Raw genomic sequence first — 24715 nt, 5'->3', positions numbered from 1 at the left:
AAAGCGTTTAGCATGCTACTGTCCTGTTTACCAGCAACCCTCCTGTTGAGACCTCAATAAGCGGAGACATCTCAAGTCTCCATTTCCCAGGCAGGTGGGGATTTGCCGTGGTGGGGAACCTCATGATAAATAGCGCAAGCGTGCTGAAATGGGCTTTCTGGAGGGCTCTTTTGAAACCAAAACCAAGCTCTTGTCTTCTCTTTTGCTGATCACATAGGCTAATATACGCTTGCAAGAATTTCTCCTTGGGAAAATAAGCCCCCAAAGCATTAGTAAAAGGTGCCAGAGCGGTTATGCAATGGAAGCGCCGGTGGCCGATCCCCACCCAGTCCATCTCACTCCCTTGTTTTAATTTCGAAACAAACCGGTAATTATAGTAAGACCTCATCCACACCATGAGTTTAAAGCACTTTTATACCACTTTCACAACTGTGGCTTGCCCCAAGGAATCCTGGGAACTGTTAAGAGAGCTGCGAGTTCCTAGGAGACCCCATCTCTCCTCACAAAGCTACCATTTGAAGAGGTTGAGCAATTAATCCTCTTTCCCAAGGAACTCTGGGTACCGCCAGCTCCGTGAGGGAACTAGGGGTCTTCTAGCAACTCTCAGCCCCTTAAGAAACCAGTTCCCAGAATTCTTTGGGTGGGGGAAAACCATGACTGTTTAAAGCAGCATCATGGCGCTTTAAAGGTATGGTGTGGATGGTATGGAGATAAAAAACACACAAAGTGGTATAGAAATGGACTATGCCTTTTTGGCAGCTGCTGTTGCTGGTTCCTGGCTGCTGGAGTAAGTGGCTTCATCCATGTCAGAATCTCCTCGGTCAGAATACTCCATGGTCTCCGCCGTTCCAGCCTTTTTGGCTTTTGTTGTGTTTGCCTCCGAAGATGCTCCGCTTCTTTCGCTGAATTTGGAAAGGGCAAGCTGGGAATCGATGCAATTCTGGTATTCCGTCTGCGGCTTCTCGCCAATATGGTTGCCGAAACCACCGTTTGTTTGGCTCTGGGACAGGCTGGCGCTCTCAGTCCTGGAGTCTTGGGAGCTGAGGCTTCCGTCCCGTTTACCCGAGCCAAGGCCAGATAAGCTCCCAGAGGTAGGCCTCTGCTGGCTCAGCGGCCGGTTGTGCTCCTCTGAAGACGACTCTGCCTCATTGTCTGGTGTCAGTGGCGGCCTTTTAAAATACCCCTTTGTGCCACTGAGGAGATTTGATGGTGCTAAGGAGAAAGGGAAATTCCCAACAGTAAGCATTATTTAAATAACTTAATATAGTCATAAAGGTAAAGGTAAAGGGACCCCTGACCATTAGGTCCAGTCGTGACTGACTCTGGGGTTGCGGTGCTCATCTCGCTTTAATGGCCAAGGGGATTCGAACCGCTGACCTTCTGATCGGCAAGTCCTAGGCTCTGTGGTTTAACCCACAGCGCCACCCGCGTCCATAATGCACTCAAAATGACATCACGCACATGCACAGAAGCGGCGAATTGCGGCCCGCGCATGCGTAGGTTGCGTTCTACTCAGGATGCGAACAGGGCTCTGGAATGGATCCCGTTCGCATTCAGAGGTACCATTGTACACTGGTCAGTTGAGACATACATATCTCAGCTTAATAATCCAAAATATGCTCAGGTCTTGTGCCTTGGTGCTCCGTCCTACAGTTAAATCTGTCCTTCTTTCCGTCTCAGCCCTACATGAGACACAAGAAATCAGAAACGTGCCAGCCCTACTGAATTTCAGACCCAAGAACAAACGAAAGACAGAACTCCAACAAACATGGCCGATGAGAGGATTTGGGGGACAGCATCAGCCCTGGGATGGATGAACATGTCAATTTCATTTTCTCTCAGTTCTTAATTTTTTCTTCAGTCTTAAGCTTTAATTCTTCACATTTCTGCTTCAGTTTGCGAATTTATTTTTGAAGTGCCCTTGTGTGTGGATCCAGCACTTTTTTTGTGGATTTCTCCTGTATTTCTATAAACAATTTTGCCTCATACATGTGGTTTCTTCCAAAGCAATTTCCCCTAATATTTTTGTATGCTATTTTCACTAATATATGCATTTAGATGCACGCTTCAGTATATGCATTTCTTTGTACAAATTACTTGGCTGGAGAACTGCAGTGCAAAATTCCAAGAAATGTGAATTTTGAAGTATGGTCAAGTTTCAGTTTGTGTGTTGTTTTGGAAACTGCGAATCAGGTTAAGTTCACTTTTAAATGCAAACTGAACTGAATTTCTCCTCCATCCCCAATTGGCACCCAGGTCAGGAAACTCTAGGCCAAACCGACCCTTTCCTTAATGGCCTTTTAAGCAGGTTATAAAAACATTTTTGCTTCAACAGGCCTTTAGTCTGGATTCCCCTCATGCGAAGCCTTTTGGTGACTCCTAGCTCTCTGCTTTTACTACTTATAAGTTGTTGGACTTTTGCTTTTGGAATTTTATTGTCTTTATGACTGCAAGTGTCCTTGTGGGCCTATCTGGGCTGAAAGTCAGGATACAAATATTTAGATAGACAAACAAACAACCCTGATTTAATGAGCTATGTCAGCTTATCAATTCTATCCACCCCCAATGATCTGCAACTTTGCTCCAAAGCTGTCCCTTTCCTTCCACCCACAAGCTAATTTTATCGGATGATAAATTATGCTAGCTGGGTGTTAATTGGCAAGTTTTAGTGTTGCAGAACCCCTGGATATGTGGCCGAAGGTGTAGCCAATTCCTGATAAAACCTGCTGTGTAACAGTGCCTTAAGGGGAACATGGAAATTACTTTCTAATTGCAACAACAAGAACAACTGCAACTGGGTTGAGCTATTGTGTATAGATGTACGAAAGGAGAAAAACTAAGCAGAATTTGTAGATTACACCAACTATTTATCTAAGACAGGGGTGAGGAATCTCTGGCCAGTGGGTCAAATGTGGCCCAGCATGGCTGTCTTCCCTGAACCATGCCTACCTACCTCATATGTGATGTCAGGTGTGACAGACATAGCTGGATCAATCACACAGCTGATCCCTGCAGAAAGTAGCCTTGATAGAGCTCTGCTCTGTGCTTTGGCAAGAATAGGTTTAGCAAGTCCCTTTGTGCTGTGGTTTTCAAGCACCCAACAACCAGCTGACTGTTAGGCACTTAGGAAGTGCTGCACAAGGGACTCTGACAGGTGGGCGGGATAATGCCGATTGATTGACAGGTTGGTTGTCCCAACCACCTGTCAAAGTTGGCCCGCAGGGGGTGGGGGCAGATAGCAATCTGGCCCGTCAGACAAAGAAAGGTCCTCACTGTGGGTAACACTTAGTGGAATACCTTTCATATACCCCTCCTTAGGCTGCGAGATGACAAGGGTCACTTCTTCTGGAGCATGCTCAATAATTTCCAGCGCTGTGTGATGGCAGACCCCTTCCAAGCTCACACTGTTCACTGATATCAAGCGGTCCCCTATGGAGAGAGATTGATTCGGAGATCAAAACAATACATTTCCAAGCTGTTACAGAGGGGCCATGGAGCAATCCACTGACTGCTGCAGATGTTCAACATCCATTTAGTGCTTGGTGCATTGCAATTGATGGACAAATCTGGCAATTTCAGTTTCTCATTTTTCCAATATTAAGTTTGGTTTTGCTCATTTCTGCCTATGTTTGTGTGAAAATATGGTAAAAAGGTAAAGGACCCCTGGATGGTTAAGTCCAGTCAAAGGTGACTATGGGGTTGTGGCGCTCATCTCGCTTTCAGGCCGAGCCAGCCTGTGTTTGTCCACAGACAGCTTTCCAGGTCATGTGGCCAGCATGACTAAACCGCTTCTGGTGCAACAGGACACTGTGACAGTGCCAGAGTGCACAGAAACACTGTTTACCTTCCCGCTACAGTAGTACCTATTTATCTACTTGCACTGGTGTGCTTTCGAATTGCTAGGTTATTAGGAGCTGGGACAGAGCAATGGGAGCTCACCCCGTTGTGGGGATTCGAACCACTGACCTTCCGATCGGCAAGCCCAAGAGGCTCAGTGGTTTAGACCATAGCGCCACCCACGTACACACACACGCACACACACACTGCATGAAAATTCATGTGCATTTTCACCAATATTTAAAAAATTGTATGCAGTTTCCTTTAGCATATGCATTTCCCCAAGCAATGGCTCTCACGATGCCTTGAATGGGAAAGTCTTGTATCACATTGCCATAAGTTCTTCACAGGTTCTTTTGGACCCAGATTGAAATCATCTCCACACGGCCATAATGCTTGCTGCGTGACTATCTTGGGTTAGTGACTATCTCTCAGCCTAACCTACCTCACACAGTCGTCATTTGGCTAAAATGGGTGCAGGGAAAGGTGGGGTGAAAATATAATAAGGATAAAACAAGTGTGATGGGTTATGTTTTGGTTGTTGCTGGTTGTTGGTGTCTAAATAAAAAACTTCAAAGCAGCTGTGTGGGGCTGTTCATTTTCCCAGAAAATGAGTTATTTTTATCTTGCTTCTACCCCTTCTGAAGTTGCTGTTATTAGCCCCATTGGTTATGGGGAGAGAGGGAGACAGGAGATAATACCCACCCCCTACAATGTCTCCCCAAGCAAATTAGACCCCACTCCGAGGGGTGTTTCAACAAAGGGAGAGAAAGAATAATGGATCTCTCTCACATCCCCGTCTAGTTTGGTCCTGATAAGAAGCACTGAAACTTTATTTTTCCAAGATGAGCTGTTAAGCTATAAACTAACAAACCAAACAACAGGCAGCCATCAATTGCAGACAGTTAGCAATATAGCTCGCCTACATAAAAAGTGTAATTGCCTGATAGGGCCATTCAATGCATTTCATTTTCCAAAATTAGCGGCAAGCGTGTTTTCCAATCACTTCTAATGTCATTGCCAATGGCAACATTCAGTATTTCAACATTAATACATATGCAGTAACCTTCGTTCATTATATATATTTTTTTAAGTCAGTGTTTTTAATATTCTGGCAGTATTTCTACTGCTTTCTTTCAACATACAGTAGCAAGCCTAAGATTTACCTGGTTTTAGCGATCCCTGCAAATCTGCTGGTCCTCCAGGAGTTATTGAGTGAATGAAAATCCCAAGGTCAAGCTTTCCAGTTTTCTCCCCACCAGTGATCTGAAACCCTGTTTAAAGCAGTCATTTAGTAAATTTTGTAAAACATTTATGGCAATGTTTCATGAGATTTTCAGAGACCCATTGACCATGGTTTACTAAGAATTTCCCTGTGTAAAGGGGTATCCTCCAATATCTTAGATAAGGATAATGGTCAGTTTACCCCAATGGGGAATCTAGAGGTAGAGTTAGGTAGGACATAAGTCCATGCTGATGACTTTATATCAATAAGTGTTAAGTCTGTTCCAATATCTGATAGCTTTCTAAACCTGGGGACATTTCATTCAAAAACAAAGGCATCTTCCAGCCTGAACTCCACCACAACCTGCTCCACCTAATCAAGCGGTATGCTCGATTTTTGTTCATTTCTGTCTTTGCATATGGACTTTCAAAGTGACATCAACTCACCTAAGCCATACTTCTCATCTTTTTTCAAGTTTACCAAGCTGATCTCCCTTTCTGGCAACAACAGTGGGTTCTGCTTCGTTTGTAGAACGTCTGTAGGGAAAGGGAGGGGGGAAGTCACTGAGATACAGCAGGGTATATTTATTTCTTGGAACATGACATAACACGAAGGACTTGAAACCTTTCAAGTCAAGCTTCACTTGAATTTGCTGTGTAATTAAAAACAACTCTTCTTGCGACTCAAGAGGGGCATTAATGATAGGGCTCAACACGGCTTCAACATTTTGGGAAAAGGAAATTCTTCTCCTTCCTACATGAAACACATCCTTTAGGACATGCAATCTGATGAACATTTAACAATTTTATCTCCACAAAGCAATCAGGCCCCGTTTTGAATATGTGTATATTAATGCATGCAGATTCCATCTAACTCAGCGCCTTTGCACGGTCTTCCAGAGTCAAGATATTCCTCATGCAAGACAACTTATGGTTCTGGAAGTGATGCCATGGTACAGGGGCTTCATATAGTGGAAGAACTAGCCAGGCCCACGCATGGGGAGGGCAGCTGGGTCCACTTGCCCCGGGCCCTGAAGGGCTAAGCCGGCCAGCCCGCCCCCCCTGCTAGACTTTCGCTGTCATGCCAAGATTTTCTAACTTTATTCTAACAAGACTCCTTCCCTGGGCCTCAGACCAGCTCTGCATGGGCCTGCTTCCATAATATAAAGGTAAATGTACCCCTGACCATTAGGTCCAGTTGTAGACGACTCTGGGGTTGTACGCTCATCTCGCTCTATAGGCCGAGGGAGCTGGCGTTTGTCCGCAGACAGCTTCCAGGTCATGTGGCTAGCATGACTAAGCCACTTCTGACGAACCAGAGCAGCGCACGGAAATGCCGTTTACCTTCCCACCGCAGCGGTACCTATTTATCTACTTGCGCCTGGCATGCTTTCGAACTGCTAGGTTGGCAGGAGCAGGGACCACACAAAGGGAGCTCACCCCGTCGTGGGGATTCAAACCGCCAACCTTCTGATCGGCAAGCCTTAGGCTCTGTGGTTTAGACCACAGCGCCACCCGAGTCCCTTATTCCATAATATAATGGAACTATATTAAACAGGGGCACGAGATGAGTGACTGGACCTGTGTGTGAAGTCCCCTGATATCTCTCTCTCTTTTAAAGGACTCATAGCTCAGTGGGAGAGCCACATGCTCTGCACGCAAAAGGCTCCAGGTTCAATCCCTGACATCTCCAAGTAAAGCTGGAGATTTTGCAGTGCCACTGCCAGTCTGTGTTGGCAACACTGAGCTAGACAGCCCAGTTGTCCAATTGGTTATCAAGATAACTTCTTACATTCCACTGCAGCACAACTGTTCTTGTTGCAATGTTTATCTAGGAACAGGCTATCTGCTTTTTATAAAGAGAAGCTGTGGTACTTAAGTGCTTCAGTGAGGGGGGGGAATCAGTATCACCAAAAATGACAGTATAGAATCAGAGAATTGCAGAGGTGGAAGGGACAACGAGGTCACCTAATGCAATGCCCTGCAACACACCCAACGTGGGGCTCAAACCCACGACCTTGAGATTAAGAGTCTCATGCTTTACCAACTGAGCTATCCCAGGATTAAGTCTGCACATGGTTCAAGTTAATTACTAATGGACCTTTGAAAATCCAGTCATAAGGTCTAAATTTCATCGTAAAAAAGTACTGAATCAAACAATGCTGACCTACAACATAGGCTTGGCCAGTGTCTTCAGTGGATGAAGAATCAGATTCGTTTTTCCTTCTTTCTAGGCTGGAATTTAAACCTGCATGAGAGTGTGAACTAAAGGTGGTTGGGAAATGGCGAAAGAGAAGCAGTGAAAGAGAAGTGGAGAGGAAAACAGAACATAGAAAGGAACAAAGGAGAAAGGAAAAAAAATCATATAAACATGACAAAACGCAAACTGGTGTAAAGGTAACATCACTTCTGGGCGTTAAGAATGCACCAGTGGAAATCAGTGAACATGGAGATGTTTATTCTGTGTGTGTAGAAGCAGAGCTCCATGGGAATAAGTATGAAACAGCTGGTCGCAAAGAGATTTTAGGATGATGAAATGAAAACGAATCCTGCAGTTTTGCAAAATTGCAGTATGTCCTAACAGACGGTGGCCCCTGACATCATGGCTCACTGAACTGTAAAAAGCTTAGGAAAATACAGTGGTACCTTGTTTTGAGTCCTGGATGCTCGACAAAAAGAATGCTCCACAAAGCACCACTCTGAGCATGCACATGGAGCGGTCTGCGCTTCTGCACATAGCGCGATTTAGCACTTCTGCACATGCGCGAGCGGCAAACCCAGAAGTAGCCTGTTCCGGTACTTCTGGGTTTGCTGCGGATGGGGCAGACTTATACGGAGGTACCATTGTATAACAAGGTGAAAGTGCTGCAAAAATGCTCAGGAATTTACTTTCGATCCAAAACAATTCGAAAAATGGATCTCTGCTTACTTTTGGCCTGAAGACACCAACCGTTTAATATAGCCCAAGGAGCCTAGCTCCTGACTACAGGGCATTAGGAAATGATGTAAATACAAGAGAGGACTTGGAGAATTTCTGCAGCAATGGTAACCGCCCTCCCTAAAAACGGTGTACACACGTTAACTGGAGTTTGCCATTAGGACAGCAACAGAAAAAAATGCCACTTTAAATGCTGCAACCTCCATGCGAATGCCACTGAGAAATGCTTAACCTGTGGCAGTGGCAGTGTGGCAAGGGCAAAAATGAAAAGCTTCTTATCCCATGCTTTGTCCCAGATGCACACACTGATTTCACTCCGCGCTGGTGGCACTGCCTGTGTTTCAGGCTATGCAAGAGAGATTTTAAACCAGGGGTGGGAATCCTGTGGCCCTTCAGATATTGATGAATCACAACTTCCGCCAACACCTGACCAATGGGCCAAGGTGGCAGAGGCTGATAGGAGCTAGAGTCCCACAGCATGTGGTGGGCCACATGATCTCAACTTCTGCTTTAAACATTACAGAGCACCTTCAAAGGGATGTACTTCTGAGTAGCTCCCTACGGGAACGGCCATGTTAAAACCAGTCTGCAAGAGATATCCTTACTTGTTGAGCTTTGCTCCTCCAGCTGCTGATTCGGCGTCAGATTTTGGCACCTGCTGGAAGATCTTCCCCATCATTTCCTCCATTCTCCGCGAAGAGGCGTCCACGGGGGCGATAAGGTTTTTCCGCAGTGGGCTGACTTGGCTCTGGGTCAGGTCGTGAAAGGATTTGCTCATGATTCTGGGCCTTTCCTCCCAGGGCAGCTTCTCGTTTTTGTCCCTGGAACAGCTCTGGGCAGACTGGAAGAGGGAGAGTTCGGAGTAGGAGAGCTTTTTGAGAATATCCGCTTGCACCGACAACGGCCGGACGGCCAGCCTGTTCAGTGTGCTGCTGGCCAGGCTGCCGGTGCTGATGGCGCGCCCCATGTTGAACCCTTTGACAGAATCCGTGTGGAGGTTGAGGCTCCTGAATGATGCTCTCTCTGCAAGGAGATGGAAAAATAGTTTATGCACTTAAAAGAAACACACCTCAAAATGCCTTCTGTGTAGACTGGGAAATCTAGAAGAAATAAATATGGCAGCTGTGACTCTTGAAGCTCTACAGGGCTCCAGTGTGGTGTAGTGGTTAAGAGCGGTGGACTTGTAATCTGGGGAACCGGGTTCGCGTCTCTGCTCCTCCACATGCAGCTGCTGGGTGACCTTGGGCTAGTCACACTTCTCTGAAGTCTCTCAGCCTCACTCACCTCACAGAGTGTTTGTTGTGGGGGAAGAAGGGAAAGGAGAATGTTAGCCGCTTTGAGACTCCTTAAGGAAGTGAAAGGTGGGATATCAAATCCAAACTCCTCTTCTTCTTCTTCTTCTTCTTCTTCTTCTTCTTCTTCTTCTTCTTCTTCTTCTTCTTCTTCTTCTTCTTCTTCTTCTTTACCAATTCAATACACTCAGTAGCCACAATCCAGCAGTAACTCTAGATGGGTGGTGATGTTTAGGGTGCATACAGACCGTACATTTAAAGGGAGTGACTTCCCCCAAATGGATCCTTGTAACTGCAGTGTGTTAATGGTGCTGGAAATTGTAGCTCTGTGAGGGGTAAGCTACAGTTCCCTGGGATGTTTTTTTTTGGAGAGGGATGCCATGCACTTTAAATGCATGGTGCACACCCAGCCCTATGTGCACACACATACACTGAGTTAATGTTTTAAAAATAACACTTAGCAGTGGGCGCTGTCTTTTTCTAGGACAAAAACCAGTCACTGGGCCCCACAATCCAGGGGGAGAGGGGCTGCCATCAAAGCCCGTCTGAAAATTGGATGCGCACCAGTACAAACAACAGTGATGCTAATAATTACATTGTCCGTACTTAAAAGACCTACACTGGCTGCTAATTTGTGTCTGGCACAATTCAGAGCACTAGTCTGAATCTTCAAAGCTCTAAGTGGTTTGGGACAAGGTACAGTATCTGAAAGCCCATCTGCTCTCACATCAGCCTGTCTGACGTTCAAGATGTTCTTCAGAGGACCTGCTCTGACTGGCTCTCTCTTTTGAGGTAGTGGTGGAGAAGACAAGGAGCTGAGCATTTTGGGTTGTGGCACCTCACCTTTGGAACGCCCTCTCCATGTTTTTTCACCCCTGCCTTTTTAGACTAGAGGCTGCCATTTTAGATTACCCCAAATGCCTCACTCTCAAATGTTTGTTTATTTTTTTAAAGAGGGAGGGTTAGCGATGGCTGCTATAAAAAAAAAGATGTTTCCATGCTTTTGTGGCTGCTACCATTCTCTGAATGGGGTACACTGGGAGATGTAAAATGGCAGTTTCAAGAACTCCAGCAGATTCCAGAACACTGCCACACCTAAATTTGCAAAGTCTCCTGAAATGCAAAGGAGGGGAATCAGTTTTGCCTCCAAACCCCCTCTCCAAGTCTGAGCTGAGCTTTCAGCACCCGGTCCTAAAGTAACCCAACTTCACAATGCCATCCTGTTTTAGCACAGACAGAGGAGTTCTGGCTGAGACCAAAATTCCTGGGCATACTTTTCTTGGGACTTCAACCTCTGACTGAGCATACAGAGGTATGTGTCGTGAGGCTCTACAAATGCACACACTTTTCATTGCGTCGTCTCTCTCTTTTATCTAGCATGAAATGTCTTCAGCTCTTTGAAGCCTTTCGATGTAACACTTAATCTTCGTCTAATCTCTGCCAGTCCTCTTTTGCACTCTTTCAAGAATTTGAATCTCTTGTATTTAAGCTCAGTGCCCAGCGCTGTACACAAGACTCGCCTTACAAAGGTTTTACATGAAAGAAACCATTATCTCTCCATTTGTAACTAATCCTCCTCCTCCTTAACCGTAAGACCTTGTTAGCTGGGTTTCTGGCAGACACCATGGGCTGAACAGTCTCCACCGAGCTATTGTCTGTTTGTCAGCTTCTCACAACAAGTATGTACTATATACACAGGGGGCAAGAACTATTATTATTATTAGCAGTCAACATTCATGTTAATTTTTTTTGCCCATATATGCTTTATTGCTCCCTACATTTTTTTAAGCAATTAAATTCAACAGCTGTAGTTGATGGCAGTTGTATGCAAACACCCCAAGTTGTTAAGGGCCTTCTAAATTAATGCAAGGCCTTTGAACCTGGCCTGGAGACCTAATGGAAGCTTTTGAGCATCTGAGTTAAGTGCTGTTGTTCTCAGAGTTGTTCCCAATTGCAGTACAATGGTCCCTCATGTTATAGACGCTTCAGGTTACAGACTCCGCTAATCCAGAAATAGTACCTTGGGTTAAGAACTTTGCTTCAGGATGAGAACAGAAATCGTGCGGCGGCAGCACAGCAGGCCCCATTAGCTAAAGTGGTACCTCAGGTTAAGAACAGTTTCAGGTTAAGAATGGGCCTCCAGAATGAATTAACCTTATGGTTTTGACTTTTAAAATGAGGCTGTATTTTAAACTGCATTTTCACCTGTATTTTAAGTTGTTTTTTATATCTTTTTCTTTTTCTTTTCTTATTATGTTTTTACTGAAATTTATTGGTGTTAGCTTCCCTGAGCCTGGCTCTGGCCGGGAAGGGCGGCGGGGTATACATAAAATTATATTATTATTATTATTATTATTATTATTACTTTTCTTAACCCAAGGTACCACTGTAGCTTCCTCTTCTGCAAGCTGAGGTCCAACACACTGACTGTATACAGATTATCAAGAGCATCAGGAGGAGGAGCAAGAGGGCAGAACCAGCCATTGTGCTTACCTATTTCCTGAGCATCTTGGTTACTTTGCCTGGCTCTCATCTGGAGCTGAAATTTATGCTGCGAAGAGCAAAGCTGTAGCAAGTACTGGCAGGTCTTGCTGGTGTCAGTTTGGAAGGCATGCTTTATACCATCAGATGTGTTCTGCAGAGTTATCTTCCTCTTCTGTAGCAGGAAAAACAGGTAAAAGGCAGACACGTATATATGATACATTCCAGCTTTGGGGCGATGCAAATCATTATTCAAGAACAGAACTGGCAATAAGCAAACAATTGACCGCACTGCTGTAGCGACACTGTACATTACTACAAAACCTGAGGAGCAGAAAATGCAATTATAGCTCAGCTAGGTATTATGCAAGGGTTATACTGCATGTGAAAGTATTCAAAGTGCAGGACAAGCAAGATCAAGATCATGGAGTGGAGGTTTAGCTCTCCTCCAGAGGTCCTTTTTATTGTGCATTCATGATGGTTTGTGCTCATGATTGTATCAGGGCAGTTACCGTATTTTTCGCTCTATAAGACGCACCAGACCACAAGACGCACCTAGTTTTTGGAGGAGGAAAACAAGGAAAAAAATATTCTGAATCTCAGAAGCCAAAACAGCAAGAGGGATCGCTGTGCAGTGAAAGCAGCAATCCCTCTTGCTGTTCTGGCTTCTGGGATAGCCGCGCAGCCTGCATTCGCTCCATAAGACGCACACACATTCCCCCTTACTTTTTAGAAGGGGAAAGGTGAGTCTTATAGAGCAAAAAATACGGTATATGCAATTCCACTTTCAATATCATTTCCGCCTGAAAAGGTTTCAGCATGGACACACTACTTTGTTTCCAGCTGGTGAGTGCTGAATTCCTATTTCATACCACTAATGTTCTGGGTTTTGTTCCACTCTCGTTGTGCCACAGGGAATGTGGGCCCCACCAGATGGCAAAAATGTGGCAACGCTGGGGAAATATCTCAGACCAACGAATAAAGCGGAATGGTGTGTGAACGGGCGCAGTATAAATCCACCATTTTTGTGTTAATGACATGTTGCAGAAAGCACCTGTTGCGCAAAACACCAGTTTGGAGGGATTCTTAGTCCTTTCCTCCAATCCTCTTTTTCCAAATCTGCTATTTGCTGCAGAAGTGAAGCTTATACTGATGATAATAACAGGTTTTTTTCTGGGGGGGACTGGAGTGTACAGGGAAAAGACTACTCTCCCCTTCGTGTGACACATTCCTGCTCCTACCCACCCATCTCTGAGGCTAATCTCCAAATGATTACACAAACTTAACATCACGTGTAATTCGGCCCCACAGGCATTGTTTTTCAGTATTCACCATTTGGTGCTCGGAATGAGGAACGGAAGAATGAAAAGGTAACACTAAATTGAGCATCTTTTCAACTCCATGGCTTGAAATAAATGGGATTCGAAAGTGCTGTAATATTAGTTGGATTCTGCTCTTTACACTAGAGAGAGTCAGAGCCAACCTACAGATTCAGGGCGAAAAACACACACCATGTGACGCAAGCCTCCCGAGACTCCGCCACCTCAGAATACAGAGGGGAGGCCTGTATGTCTGAGAGCTCCTGTTAAAAGAAAAAGGGAAAAGCTTCCCTGCATATAGAATGGTAGCTTAGCGGGGAGAGAAAGGTCAGTCCAAATGCCTATCATGAAGAATTTTGGCACTGGCGGAAAGGAAGCCATTATGCATGCAACCCGCGTTCCCCCCCCATTTGCATTCTGAAGTGGTACAGTCTCAGAAGGACTGTACCGTAAGGTTCCTCCCACTCCATTATCAGTCTTCAGTGGATGAGATGCCTCCAACAGCACAGTGACAGATCGGCTAGCAAATATCCTCTAGCATGATACAGCCTGGCTTGTTGCTCATCTAGCTTTTATTACTAAACTATTTGCCACACACTATGGAGCACACGGTATCTTCCTCTTGTTCCCTTCTGGCATGCTGTCATGTGGACACTGTAGATACCGTATTGGCCTGAAGGTAAGCCGCACTTTTTCTCCAAATTCTGACAGCAAAAAGTTAAAAGTGCAGCTTATATTTGAGACCTTCCCTTTCCCCCCAACAGCTCTGGGGAGGATTGGGAGCAGCGGGTGGGCTGTGCGCCATTGCCCCACATTCCCGGGCTGTTCTCTGGGGGGGGGGGGAAGCAAGGCCGCTTTGCCAGCGGCCTCCCCCCCCCAGAGCAGCCCAGGAGTGCGGGGCAACAGTGTGCAGCCTGCTTGCCACTCCCAAGCCTCCCCCGAGCCCCTGGAAAGAGGGGGGAAGGCTCCCGGCAAAGCAGTGCGACCCCCCCAGAAAGCAGCCGGGGTATTGTCTTTTTTTTCTTTTCCCTCCTTCAATTTAAAAGGTGCAGCTTATTTGTGGGTGCGTCTTATATTCACGACAATACGGTAACTGGAGTTTTGTGGGTGGGGGAGCAGGCATGGAGTTGTGCAGTCTGTGGTTGTGCTGGTGGTGGTGGTGGGAGGAGGAAATGTTACCAACGTACACTGAAGGATATTTTTTTTGTTTCTCTCCACGGGAAGCGGAGGACAGGTGTGCGGGCTCCATTGTGGACCTCAAAAATGAGAACTCCTTTGGGGCAAACTCCCAGCAAAATCCCAGTCTGAGATTTTTTCTCTGGCAACACACGGTGGAAATGAACGCCGTATTCTGTCAGCCTTTGGCAAATCTGCACAATGAGAAAGGAGGCACAGAAAGAGAGAAAAGTTTGTGAGAAAAGTTAATTTGAGGATATTGGTGAGTGTAAAAATGATATTGTGGAGTTCAAAAAAGAAAAATGTGGCCTTACAATCGGATTCACCCTGTTTTTGTTACTTTATTTCACATAAAAACAAATGTGAACATACAACATTGTACTTTAATCATGTTCAATAACAAAACTGTATGTATGTATGTGTGTGTGACTTTAGTTCTACACCGAAGAATGCATACTGAATCTGCAACAAATCACTTCAAATAGATAGATAAATAAATAAATACATATTTTAAACACATCTTATTTCTTGGCTGTTACTTTGAAAAGTAATTGCCATGGCTACCTCTGGCCAACTGCAACCTACATCTAAGATGTCACTAAAAATCAGAAAGGATTTTCCGAATTGTATGATGTGGCTTTCCTATACTTCAGGAGGGTTTAACCTTTTCCAGACTGAGGGCCACATTGCCTCATAGGAAATCTTCCAGGGGCCACATGCCAGTTGTGGGCAGGACCACAGGCAAAAGTGGGCGGAGCAACAGTTATGACCCTTACCCTTGTACAGCAGGCTGCATTTCTGCTAAGCAAAAGCCAGAGGTTTACACCATTTCTTTCCATCCAGGTGGCGCTGGCACCACTCAGGGACACACGTTCCAGTCACTCAAAAGCAAATAAAGGAAGGCGAAGAGCAGGACCAGTATAGGGTTTGCTAAGGGGAGCATTCAGCACGAGTGGCGCTGTGCCTTAAACCACAGAGCCTAGGACTTGCCAATCAGAAGGTCGGTGGTTCGAATCCCCGCGACAGGGTGAGCTCCCATTGCTCGGTCCCTGCTCCTGCCCACCTAGCAGTTCGAAAGCACAAAAGTGCAAGTAGATAAATAGGTACCACTCCGGCAGGAAGGTAAACGGCATTTCCGTGTGCTGCTCTGGTTCGCCAGAAGCGGCTTAGTCATGCTGGCCACATGACCCGGAAGCTGTACGCCGGCTCCCTCGGCCAATAAAGCGAGATGAGCGCCGCAACCCCAGAGTCAGCCACGACTGGACCTAATGGTCAGGGGTCCCTTTACCTTTACCTATGGGGAGCATTCTAAGGGCCAGACAGAAAGAGCTGGGGGCCACACTGAGCTCTCAGAGCCTGAGGTTCCCCAACCTTGTTACATACTCTTCTTTTCACCCCTCAGGTTTCATCTGCTTGGAAACCTCTAATGAAAACGAGTGTGGTGGGCTCCACGCTTGACTTCCCGTACTAACCTTCAGAAATTCAAGTTCTGCCTCTTTCTCAGAAGCACCTGCGTAGTTGCTATGCAGTTTTGGCAATTCTTCTTTCACATTAGACAGGTCCAGATTTTCCAGCACTCTAGCTGGTAAATAGTGTTCCGTTCTGAAATAGGAGAGGCCGTGCACCTACGGAAAAAGAGGGAAAGAAAAGAAAAAGCGTAAGAGCAAGGTACGGATCCACAGGCACGACCTTACCTGGCTGCTGGCTGGATGATGTGCTACCCTGGTAACGCCAGAAGAGCAGAGGTGTGGATGATGAGGAACGCTGTGACACACCTCACTAGTTGCTAGCAGCGATCCTGTTCATAAAAATATTGACCAAGAAGCACAGAATCCAGCAGGGAAGAAAGTGGCAAATGTAGCCCCCTTGACCCTCATGCATACCTTGACCCTCAGAAGACCCAAGACCAGGTGCAGGGAAACGTTGGCCTTCCAAAGGTTGCTGAACTACAACTCCCATCAGCCCCAGCAAGCATGGGAGTTGTAGAGTTCGGCAACCCCTGGAGAGATAAGGGTTCCTCACCCTTGGCTCAAGACCTGTGTGAAGACGACATATTGCAGTTACCTTAAACCAGGCTTCCTCAAACTAGGCCCTCCAGATGTTTTGAGACTACAGTTCCCATCATCCCTGACCACTGGTCCTGCTAGCTAGGGATCATGGGAGTTGGAGGCCAAAAGCATCTGGAGGGCCGAGGTTGAGGAAGCCTGGTTTAAACTGAAAGACAGGATATGCCACTGCAAAGTGAGAGAACTGCTAGTGGGCCACAAGAAATAAGAATGGCAAATAACTGGATGCTCCCAAGAGCCCTAAATAGAAGAGATTGACCACTGTACTTCCTCGAGCAGCAGAATCGTCCAACCCAGCTATGCCTGAGCATCAGAGGTGATGTACTTGTTCAATCCTGGTATGGAGATACAGCATGACTGCCCACCCTCAGATGGAATGTTGTGTTTCCACACGAACCCCTGCTCTAGGCTTGCCTCCTGACCATCCTGTCAGCGACATCTGATTTGGGAAATGGTAGTCCTAGTAATCGGATGTGGCCTCAAGTTTGTCCTCCTGTGACATCAACAGGAAACCCTCCTCTGCTTTTAGCACTGAATTAAAGACCCAAAAAGAATTGGATCACTTTGACTTAAAGGCCTTGAATGGAGAAGACACTGGCCCCAATTTGCATGCAAACCCTAAAGATCACTGCTTCCAAAACAACAGGGATTTTATCTCCCGGTTGGTGGGTCACTTTCACAGAATGAAAGATGGCAGCAGGATCCCCAAGGATGCGATCTATGGGGAGCTGGCTTCAGGCACCGGGCCTACTGGCGGACCAACTCTGCATCACAAGGATTTCTGTAAATGTGGCATTAAGGCTGACAACATCAAACCCGCCATGTGGGAGTCCCTTGCAGACGACCGCAGTGCCCGGAGACAGACAGTCATTAATAATAATAATTTATTATTTATACCCTGCCCATCTGGCTGGGTTTCCCGAGCCACTCTGGGCGGCTTACAACAGAATATTAAAATACAATACTCTATTAAACATTAAAAGCTTCCCTAAACAGGGCTGCCTTCAGATGTCTTCTAAAAGACTGGTAGTTGTTTTCCTCTTTGACATCTGGGGGGAGGGCGTTCCACAGGGCGGGTGCCACTACCGAGAAGGCCCTTTGTTCCCTGTAACTTGGCTTCTCGCAGAGACCGAACTGCCAGAAGGCCCTCGGCACTGGATCTCAGTGTCCGGGCAGAATGATGGGGGTGGAGACGCTCCTTCAGGTATACTGGACCGAGGCCGTTTAGGGCTTTAAAGGTCAGCACCAACACTTTGAATTGTGCTTGGAAAGTCAGGTTGTGTATCCACAGCAGTGACCCAAGGAGGAATGACCGCTGGGAGGAGTGCGGAGAGAAAATATGCCATGATGCATCAGCAAAACCGGATGCCTTCATCAGCCCCAGCTGCAAGAAAACAGCTCTCTCCTTTATTGGTCTCTACAGCCACTGTAATTCTCCAACAGTCTGACTTCACCCCTGGGTGCAGTCTTTCATTGTCTACCTAGACAGACGGGATGCAAACCACAGCAGATCCCTTCCTCATGCTTGACCGGATGGATGCAGCCAGTAGGCTAGCCACCCTTGCAACCAAACCATGGTTCAGAACCAGGTGCTAAGGCAGCCAGCTCTAGTTTCTAGCTCCTAATCCTCGATTCTACGGCTAACACACGGTTCATTCCTGAAAGCTTGTTTGTGTTCTCCCCCCTGCGCTTCAAAACAGCCGATCAACCGAACCAGTAAAAATCTGCATTTATATGGCCTTCTAGATTTTAAAACAACTGAGATGCATCGATCTACACAGCAGGCTCAAGAGCTGCAAAACAGAACCAGGAGGCTGCTCACAAATGAAATATTATCCTTACTTCAGCCTGGTAATCTCCATATTCTGCCTGCAGGGCCAACGAGGCCAGCAGCAAGGCTGTCTCCTCGTCACAGTGCATCTTCTCCTCCAGGATATCTTTCCTTAACTGCAGGTAATACTGATGGCACGTCAAAGTATGCCTAGTGGAAGAAGAAAAAGGAGAGGGGGCACTTGAGCACAGTCCTTTCTGTAACCCACATTTTAGAGCGTAACCTAACGTTACCAGGTTTTTTTCAATGAATCTGGGGACACGTTTCAACTTCCTACTAAACAGATGGATTTTGTCAGGGGACTGATTTGTAAATCCGGGGACTTGTCCCCGGGAAACGGGGACGTCTGGTAACTTTAGCGTAACCAAGTTCATAGAACACAGCCAGAGAAATGTGCATGGAAGATGGTTAAGAAATGGTAGAAGCTTCCTTTTTTTAAAAAATAATAATAATATTTATTAAAGTTTCAAAAAAGTTACAAAAATGAAAAGACGAAAAAAAGGAGAAAAAAAAACAGAAAAATAAAAACAATTAAAAACAAATCAGTCTTTCCAAGTCTTGTCTTTCATTTGCTTGTTTCCCTGACCTCCTCACACCTCCCTTTTTTGTATTCTAGTTCAACAGTTGTTTCAGCAAGTCCTTACCATTTTTGCTTTTATCTTAATATTTTATCTTAATATATTGTAACTTTACATTTTCACCTGTTAACAATCCATTTTTACATACCCCTTTGTAACATTACTGCTAAAATAGAAGCTTCCACCAATATCACACACTGTTAGAATTTATTTGCATATCCCCTTTCAGCCAAAAAAGGGGTCCCAAGATCGCCAAAAGGAAAAGTGTGGATGGAAGAAGAAGAGGAAGAGGAAGAGGAAGAGGAAGAAGAAGAAGAAGAATGGGGTGGGTTTTTGGGGGAAGACGTCTGTGCTTGAATTTGTTTTAGGTGTGGAGATCAGTGTATGCTGATCAATGCACAGTCTTCTCTGTAAGGCTCCATTCTGATGACATTATTATTATTATTATCATCATTATTACTATTATTATTAATATGCTGCCTATCTGACTGGGTTGCCCCAGCCACTCTGGGCGGCTCCCAACAAAAAAACAGTAAAAGCACAACACAACATCACACACTAAAAACTCCCCTGAACTGTACAGAAACAATACTGTATTTATTTATAAGCACACTTTTACATCGCCCCTTGGATTTTAAAGAAGACACCTCACCCACCACTGATGATTAAAAATCTCATTGCAATTCAAACAAGAGTGCCTTTCTAAAAACCCAGATCTGCAACAGGCAATGTTAAAATGCACTGAACATGGATGGGGGTGCTTTTCCAGTTTGAGGGCCCCATTCCTTTCTAGGTTGGGGGCTGCTTGCCAGGGGGTAGGAAGGGCCAGAAGCAAGAGTGCCTGGAGCAAGAGTGTTAATCTATGCACACAGCCTCTATCTTCCATCCAGGCAAGCGAGAATTCAAGGCTGCATCCTAGCCTGCCAAAAGCACTCAAGCAAGGAATTAAATAGGGCTGGAGAGGGGTGGCTTGGAGAGAAGGGGGTGTGTGGCCTTGGGAGAGTCCCGAGGGCCAGACAGAAGGGTCTCAAGGGCCACATTCAGCCCCAGGACCTGAGGTGCCCCATCCCCGCACTAAACGTTTGTTGGAATGAAAGCATCTTAACCACCTGCTTAACAGATATCAGTTGGGTCCAGTGAGTTACCCAACCAGGGTTCCCATCATCAAAAATGTAGGCTCAACTCACATAATGCTTCCAAACTTCCAAGCCACAACTTGTGAGGACTGGGAACAAATTTTGTATTCATGCCATCTCTTTGTGAGCTCACTTTGCCACTTCCATGTTTGGGCAAAGCACAGCAGCAAATTATGGCCGGTGCATGGAAGGCATAAGGAACCTAAGGCCTTGGGGGGGTCAAGTGTGGCCCTCCAGGCCTCGCTATACGGCCCTCAAAACTCTCCCCAGGCCACACCCCTAGCTTTGCATGCTGAGTACCGTATTTTTGCGCAGCTAAAATGTGCCCTAGGACTCTGACAACCTCTCTTGCCTATTTTGATGAGAGGATAGAGAGGTGCGTGCAGAAACCAGCCTACTGTAGGAAATTTAAGATCTGAAAACATTCCCAACATTTAAATCAATGTTATAGTTATTATAATTTGTAGCCAAGCCATTGTACATCAAACATTACTGTTTCTAAGGGAAAGGAACAAAATAGAAGTTGTTCTGCCCGTTTTTGCCTCTGGTCCTGCCCACCATTGGGAGGCTAAGAACAGTTTCTCCAGCCTTCATGTTCGACCTCCAAGCCAGAATGGCAAATCAAGATCGGAAGCCGATTTTCAATTCTTGGTTTGGAGGGCGGTTTGGATGTAACAGGAAACCATGGTTTGCCTGGGCAAGGGGTGCAAGGTTTTCAGGGAGAGCAGATGCACTTAGAAGCACACTGGATCCCTCAGGAGAACGCATGCATAGCAGTGTGGGTCATACTCACTGTATCAAGCTAATATCATCCACAAAGAACTTAATGCGGAAGAACAAAGTGAAGTTGATTGCATTCTTGCTCTTTTTCTTTGGTTCTTCTTTCCAGCCTTCAGGAGCTATTTTAGTCAGTTTCAACTCAGGGTCGATGAAGAAAAACTCATTTTCTGTCATGAAAAAAAAAAAAAGAAAGAAAAAAAGGGGGGAAAGGAGGAAACCCTAAAATAATTAATAAGGAATTATTTTCACTGGCAGTTGTTCCTTTCACAGAACTCGCGTTGGGTTTACTCAATTTCTGATCGGTCATTGAGTAAAATAGATGAATGAAGCCTGCATTTTACAGGCTTTCTTTGGGCTGTGTTCGCCTGGAATAGGCACCTGCAGCCCATTCAGAATTGAACTCTGCCCTCCCGTCTATCAGCTGTCATCACAAGGCACTCCAGCTGATTGACAGGTGAGCATGGTGTGGGGGGAAAAGGCCTCAAGAGGCCAAACTGGATCCTCTGACAAGCCAAGACTGTCTTTTGGGAATTGGAGGTTCTCCACCTTTGACTAGATCAGGGACACCCAACTCCCAATAGACTGAGATCTACTCACAGTATAAAAAAACCCATTGTCATAAAAAGACTGGCAGTGATCTACCCAAGTTGTGGAGCTTTTTTTAGGAAGCCAAAGTTGGTGGGTTTTTTTTTTGCTTTTTTGTACGGAGATCGCTGAGGAGCCAGAGGTCAACCAGGATCTACCAGGAACACCCCCACGATCTACCAGTAGATCATGATCTAGCTGTTGGACATGCCTGACCTAGATCATCTGGGAAGATTTTTACTTGTGGCATCTTACAGAAATTGTCCCCCCTCAACCTGTTTGTTTTGGTAACATCAACACATGGCTTGTATCAGAAAAAAAATGTGCAGGAGGAAATTAGTCCCTGCCTTTGCACTATGGTCTCAATGGAGATCAGCGGCTGTTACTGGAATCTTTTAGAGTAGAGGTTTTCAACCTTTTTGATGGCTCTCTTAACCAACTGATCTCTTTCTGAGGCACCCCTCTGGGGCTGCAGAGCCCTGTTACCTGCAGAGCTGGCAGCCTCTCACCCTTTTCCCAACACCCTCGCTTGTGGAGTGTTCCCCGAGGCTCCTCTCCCCTCTCCTTGCGAGTCCTCTGGGCAGCTGCTACTGCTGTCCCAGGTCTCTTGAGCTACGCCCCCCTGCCCCAAAGAGAGGTGCCTCCCAGAGGCATCATTCACCTGTGGAGCCAGGGCTGCTGCAATAAACAGCTGTGCAACCTTTGCGAGGCAGAGAAATGAGAGGGCATCAGAGGAGGGAGGGAAGGGAAGAGGGACAGAGGCCAATGTTGTCCACGGCCCCCCTGACCATCATTCAAGGCACCCCAGAGTGCCACAGCACACTGGTTGAAAGCCACTGTTTTGGGGGAGGCTAAGATGCTCTTAGGGGATGTGGGTGGTGCTGTGGGTTAAACCACAGAGCCTAGGGCTTGCCGATCAGAAGGTTGGCAGTTCGAATCCCCGCGACAGGGTGAGCTCCCGTTGCTCGGTCCCTGCTCCTGCCAACCTAGCAGTTCAAAAGCACCTCAAAGTGCAAGTAGATAAATAGGTACCACTCCGGTGGGAAGGTAAACGGTGTTTCTGTGCACTGCTCTGGTTTGCCAGAAGCAGCTTCGTCATGCTGGCCACGACCAGGAAGCTGTACGCCGGCTCCCTTGGCCAATAAAGCGAGATGAGTGTGCAACCTCCGAGTCGTCTGCGACTGGTCCCTTTACCTTTAAGATGCATAGCTGGCAACGTTTCCCTTTTTTTAAGGGAAATTCCCTTATTCCGAATAGGATTCCTTGCAAGAAAAGGGGAAAGTTGACAGCTATGTTAAGATGCTCTTACTCATGTACTTTATTAATGTGTAGTTTGGCTCTGAGATGATACGGAAATTCCATTTGTGATTACTGGTCTGTGGTTGCTCACTCGCACATGCAAGTCACCATTTGATGCTGCTGTCATCAAGTGATGAGTGCACACATGTGTTACACGCACACACATGCCCCCGTGAAATAATGCCCTTACCTTTTAAAGTGGCTAAGCCAAACAAATGATGCTCCACTAAGCCAATATGGGCCACTACCATATCAAACACGTCTTTGCATACTGTCTTGGTGTCGCAAGTCAGCTCCAGCCTCTGCCCACTTAAAAGCATGACATTTACTTTCCGCCGATTGTCTTCATTCTTCCCTTTCTTGTTCTGTGTTTCATGAAACAAATTGCAAAGGACTGTGCATTTTTGGGTGCCAAAACAGAAGAGGACATTTTATGGGAGACTAAGCAATTTAACATCTTTTGGCAAACTGGCTTCTGGTTTAAAGGGTGTCTACACATTAGTTAAATAAATAAATTGTTTTTAACTTACCAAGATTGACTTTGGCAGGTCCAAGGAGGTGAATGGATCAACAGTAGTTTTCACAAACTCAGGACCAAAGAAATTCTACAAAACACAGAATTTATTATTAGTAAATTGTATTTTTATTTTTTAAAAAGAGGCATTAACAATGCAAAACTAAAGACAGAGATACCAGCAGCTATTGGGAAATATGTGCAAATTTAAGAATAACACTTTATGTATCTGACAAAGCTTTCTGTTTGTCTCCAAGTTGCCACAATTGCTTATGTAGAGAACCCACAGCCTGGTTGGGCTACCTTAACATCCCAGTGGCGTTTCAAACGGCCTCGGTCCAGTATACCTGAAGGAGCGTCTCCACCCCCATCATTCTGCCCGGACGCTGAGGTCCAGCGCCGAGGGCCTTCTGGCGGTTCCCTCATTGCGAGAAGCAAAGCTACAGGGAACCAGACAGAGGGCCTTCTCGGTAGTGGCGCCCACCCTGTGGAACGCCCTTCCAGCAGATGTCAAAGCGATAAACAACTACCTGACATTCAGCAGACATCTTAAGGCAGCCCTGTTCAGGGAAGTTTTTAATGTGTGATTTTACTGTATTTTTGGTTTTTATGGAAGCCGCCCAGAGTGGCTGGGGAGGCCCAGCCAGATGGGCGGGGTATAAATAATAAATTATTATTATTATTATTATTATTATTATTATTATTATTATTATTATTATCTACCTTCGAGGAAGCATTTTCACATTGACATGTCTGCCACGTAAAACCCAGGCAGAGGGTTCCATTGGTTTGTCTGCCATGGAAAGCCTGGGCATTGCAGAGGACTCCAAGGCACAATGTAAGGTGTACTGCTCAGTTCACACACAGCACTGCCCAGGCTTTTTGTGCTCACCACCACACTGTGCGAACTTAGCAGTACATCCTTGGAACACACCCAGTGCTCCCCCCTTTATGGTGGAGTATCAGTAGTAAGTTGCTTTACATTGTTTTTAAAGTTGCGTTTTAATGCTCTAACCCACCCTGGGACCTCAGGCACTCAATAAATAAGTAAATAATAGGAGCAGGCAAGTTGTATTTCAGGTAAGCTTGTTTGTCATTAGTGATCTCCTAATTGTGGAATTACTGGTAAGGTGTGTTTTTTTTGGGGGGGAGGGGGGAATCAAGGCTTGAAAACCATATGCAGTCATGCATCTAATATACCAGGAAGTCATTTAGACTGTGCTCTCAGAATCCTTTGCACTGTCTCTCGAGTTGCCTCGGAAGGCACTTGAATCAACAGCCACAACAGGCAGTAGGCAGCCTGGAGACATTCTAGGAAAACACTGACTAAATGGCTCTCCCCATTTCTCAACATGCCGGTGTCAAAAAACCAGACACGGTAGTCCCAACCCATTTGCTTAATCACCTCCATTGCTGTTGGGACACGCAGGCCTCCCTGTAAGAATCTAAGGAATGCCTGTATGAATGAGATTTTTTTTACAGGCAAACTTTAAGAGAACATAAGGTCACCAACCACCAAGACATTTTTTAAAAGAAGCGTATGTCCTCTTAAATGTGAAGCACTTATACAAACGCATTTAATTCAAAGAATGGAGAGAGTATAAGCATGAGCACTGGAGACATGATTACTGAAAACGGCCATTGAGCTGCTGTCCATGC

The 24715-nt window shown here is 45.8% G+C and overlaps 1 protein-coding gene across 1 annotated transcript in view; it reads right to left on the bottom strand.

Moving 5' to 3' along the window:
• The window catches only part of PTPN13 (protein tyrosine phosphatase non-receptor type 13), a 162142-nt gene that overhangs the window by 39367 nt on the left and 98060 nt on the right, over positions 1 to 24715 (bottom strand). The window contains exons 11-23 of the mRNA XM_081925517.1: positions 23073 to 23147; positions 22733 to 22907; positions 20672 to 20825; positions 18176 to 18314; positions 15740 to 15892; positions 14279 to 14461; positions 11785 to 11947; positions 8605 to 9022; positions 7229 to 7326; positions 5509 to 5598; positions 5004 to 5111; positions 3298 to 3429; positions 749 to 1212 (exon numbers count right to left, since the gene is read on the bottom strand). Of these exons, the coding sequence (XP_081781643.1) occupies positions 749 to 1212; positions 3298 to 3429; positions 5004 to 5111; positions 5509 to 5598; positions 7229 to 7326; positions 8605 to 9022; positions 11785 to 11947; positions 14279 to 14461; positions 15740 to 15892; positions 18176 to 18314; positions 20672 to 20825; positions 22733 to 22907; positions 23073 to 23147 (2352 nt within the window). The remainder of the gene's footprint in view (positions 1 to 748; positions 1213 to 3297; positions 3430 to 5003; positions 5112 to 5508; positions 5599 to 7228; positions 7327 to 8604; positions 9023 to 11784; positions 11948 to 14278; positions 14462 to 15739; positions 15893 to 18175; positions 18315 to 20671; positions 20826 to 22732; positions 22908 to 23072; positions 23148 to 24715) is intronic.

This window comes from Podarcis melisellensis (genome assembly GCF_964234715.1).
Source record: "Podarcis melisellensis genome assembly, chromosome: 9".
Lineage (NCBI taxonomy): Eukaryota > Metazoa > Chordata > Lepidosauria > Squamata > Lacertidae > Podarcis > Podarcis melisellensis.
This window is presented reverse-complemented; position numbering and strand designations above follow the sequence as displayed.